The 3,688-nt window shown below is 51.2% G+C and overlaps 1 protein-coding gene across 1 annotated transcript; it reads left to right on the top strand.

The window, feature by feature from the left end:
- Positions 1-427: 427 nt before the first annotated feature.
- Positions 428-781, top strand: H2AL3 (H2A.L variant histone 3). Its single transcript, XM_045775679.2, has one exon. It carries the CDS (start codon positions 428-430, stop codon positions 779-781), a length of 354 nt encoding a protein of 117 aa, XP_045631635.2.
- The last annotated feature ends 2,907 nt before the right edge of the window (positions 782-3,688 follow it).

Genomic DNA, 3,688 nt, shown 5'->3' with positions numbered 1-3,688 from the left:
GCTACTGGACAGCATTCGGTATGTCTGTTGGTGACCAGCAGTTTACAAAGGGCTGTAAAAGAGCTCAAAGACAATGCAAGGCTGGAATCCGATAACCAGGAGTGGAGTGCCCTAACGACAGGGCCGTGTTTACCTTGAAACATTCATTTCCTGTTTTATGCTACGCTATTAAAGTCACATAGAAAACGTTCCCTCATACACAGGGTCCCATCAGCAGGGAGACTAGGTTTCTGTCATAGACGATTCTAGGCCAGTCCTGATCAGGGCCCAGTGTCATCGGTGACATCACAATGTCGGAGTTGTCATAAAGGCAGCGCCCGGACCAGCGCGGGGCACAGTGGGCAGGAGGGAGCTCTGGCGTCTCGACAGACCCAGGCCGCTGGGACCGTCAGGGTGGGCTGATCAGGGGCCAAACCCAGCTCCCATCATGTCTGGGAGGAGAAGCCACTGGCACTCTCACCGACATAAGAGGCACGGTCTGTCCCGCTCCATGAGAGCCGAGCTCCAGTTCCCAGTTAGCCGCGTGGACCGCCTCCTGCGGGAGGGTCTCTATGCCCAGCGCCTGAGCTCATCCACACCCATCTTCCTCGCTGGCATTCTCGAGTACCTGACGGCCAACATCCTGGAGCTGGCGGGCCAGGAGGCCCACAACCACCACAAGATGCGCATCACCCCGGAGCACGTGCAGAGGGCCCTGGTGAACAACCAGCACCTGAGCCACCTCTTTGGAGACAACACCTCGCCGCCGGCCGAAGGGGCGCCCCAGCCCGGGAAGTGCTGAGGCCCGGGGACCAGAGCCCACAGCCTCCTCTAGGCCCCAGCACAGATGAGGGAGGCCTGCTCTTCTGGCAGCGCAAGCCATTAAAGGATTTAAATCCGGTGCCGTGCTTCCAACGGGTGTCTCTTTCTGTCCTTCTGAGCGGGAGATGTCTGAGACATCCAGGAGGAGATCTCCCATGGGGAGTGGAGGGTGGAAGGGGCGGTTGCTGTGGAAAGTTGGAGTTTCAGGGAGCAGTTTACTGGGGACAGTGTTTGCTAGGGGAGGGGGTGTGTAGCCCCGAGGGGAGTAGCTGGTTGTGGGGGAACGACTTCCTCACTGCCTCTGAGCAAGTCAAGGCCTGGGAGGCCAGGAGGTTGGCTGGGGGGGTGGGGGGGTGGGGTTTCCCGGGCATGTTGAATTCCCAGAACGATGGCGGGGACTGGGATGGGGCTGAAGACCAAGACTGAGGTGCTGAAGGCTTTGTTCATGATAGGGGAACGTGTGGCAGTCAGGAGGAGATGGCAGTGGGGGTGGGTGGAGAGAGTGGCATAGCAGTTGACATGAGCTTAATGGGGCAGGGGCTTTACAGGAAGACTGAGGAGCGATGGGAAACCGTGAAGAGGTGTACAGAAATGGAACTATGCTCAGGTTGATTTCATTCATTCATACCCCCACCTCATTCCGACCGAAACAGGACTTGAGGTAGGGATTATTAGCTAGTGCTGTGACACTCTGCGGAGTATAGCCTTCTGTCCTCTCTTGTGGGCACTGGTAAATAGTAACATCAAAGATATTATCTGGCCTAAGACATGCAATTCTACAAGTTTTTAATAGTTATTAATAGATGTATGTATGTATTTTGAGAGGAAGGGGAGGGAGGGGCAAAGGGAGAGGGCAAGAGAGAATCTTAAGCAGGTTCCACACCCAGTGCAGAGCCTGACTCGGGGCTCAATCTCACAACACTGAGATCGTGACCTGAGTCAAAATCAAGAGTCAGATGCTTAAACGACTGAGCCACCCAGGCGCCCCTTAACAGATTTATTTATGAATGTACTCCATTATAAACACATTTTTAGTCTCATTCTCAGATGAAACACCAAATCTGTCTATGGTCATATATTTGATGGAGCGACCTAGAGTTATCCATGGCCGAATGCATGTTTGGAGAGCTATAAGTATGTTCTGTGTAAGTTCTGTCCCAAGTGGTGGACTCAAGTACATAGATTCTTAGAAACACTCTTGTGCTGTTGTAGGTTAAAAATAGTTGTCACATCAAGTGTTCTGGCAGTCTGTCCCCTTCCTGTGATGATTAACATTTAACATTTTCTCCTGTTCATCATGTGCTCAAGGGCCCCCCCTCTGTCGCCCCCTGGCCCATCATAGAGGGCTGCTCAGAGGTTGCCCAGGCGACTTCAATAATGGGATCAGAGAAACTGGGTTGGCTATCCCAGTTCACCACTTTCTGGCCATGTGATCTTGGACAGTCCTCTCTCCAATCTTTGATTTTCACAAAGATGGAGTGACTGTGTGGCTGTGACCTGCTGCAGAACACAGTGCCTGGCACAGAGTGCGTCCTTCGTGAGCAGCTGCGTGTCTCTCCCTCCCGGTAGACCAGATGCTTAGGTGTGCTTCCCCACGCGCCCCTGGGCCTGGCTCTTCCATGATGGCTGGACGCCTGGGCCATTGGCTGCGAAACTGCAGCCTGCTGAACCCTGTGGAGAGACAGAAGAGTGCTACCCAGAGGAAGAAGCCAGAGGAAACCAGACAGGCCTCAGCCTGGTTTCCCCTCTGCTCCCCTCTGCCTGGTGACTCCCCCTCCCTCTGCCTCCTTCCATGTGTGTCTAAGCAGAAAGACCCAACTTGGCTTTTCACTAATTCACAGAAGTATCCTGAGAATAATAGTATGGAGGCTGTATTTAGAGCTTGTTGGAATACGTGTTTGTATAAATCCAAGAAACCTTTCTTGACACATACTGCCCCTTCAAATATTTACAGAAACATTGTCAAGATGTCCACCCCACAAATTTTCAGAATTCATTACTGTCTCTTTTAGTAATACAGTGATAGTCATCTGAGGGGGACTCAAGGAGCTACCACAGGCAGCCGTGGCGCCTCTAGCAGCTTTTCTCTCTGCCAGCATCCTCTCCTCTTTGGCCAGGTACTTCCTGGCATTATACTGGACACTCAGGTTGTGACAGTGGTCCTGGTAGGCCTTGGCCACCTGTGTGAACTCCTCTAGCTCCTTGGTAATTTGTTATAGAGAGCCATGAAGCCCTCCTAGCCTTAGCCAAGTTCAGTTCTTACTCTCCTCTTCATGTGAGTTGGCAAGCAGCCCTCTCCCCAGCAACTGGAGGTGGAGATTCACCAGGTTCTGGTCTCCTCTAAGTGTCATTTACTTGGGGGCACATCATCTTCCATGGCCATAAAATTCGGAGGTTGGACTAAATTACTTTAAAGGTCTGTTTGAGGTATATGTACAGTTACCAGTCTATGAGCTTTTCCTAAGAAAAACTCTGTACTAACAGTAAGTGGGGCACAGAAGACGGAGTTTTTCTAGGATCTCCATTTCGTATTGTTCTAGGGTCTCCATTTCATATTGGAGGCCAGTTTGGCGCCAAGATGGTAATCGGCTCTTCCAACATCACAGTGAGAAGGAGAGCTTATCTCTCCTACCTGTTGAGGTTCTTTCCTCTCCGATATCCTGAGAAACAGGCCTTTAGGCAGAAAGTGTTTCATGTTCTCCTCTGGGAAAAAGAAGCTAAACTCTTCAGTGCTGATCTTAGTGTCTCTTGGAGCTAGGAAAGCACTATCAACAACTCCGTTGTGTTTTACTTGGGAAATCTGATAGGTTAGGATAAAGGGATTGGTTTCATACTTTGATTTTATCTTTGTACTTTGCAAACGTAGATCTTGTTCCGCTGTATCTTA

This window comes from Ursus americanus, chromosome X, assembly GCF_024610735.1.
Source record: "Ursus americanus isolate L20-20 chromosome X, mUrsAme1.1.p, whole genome shotgun sequence".
In the NCBI taxonomy this organism is placed as follows: Eukaryota; Metazoa; Chordata; class Mammalia; order Carnivora; family Ursidae; genus Ursus; species Ursus americanus.
Note: the sequence above shows the minus strand (reverse complement) of the source record. Positions and strands in the feature narration are given on the sequence as shown.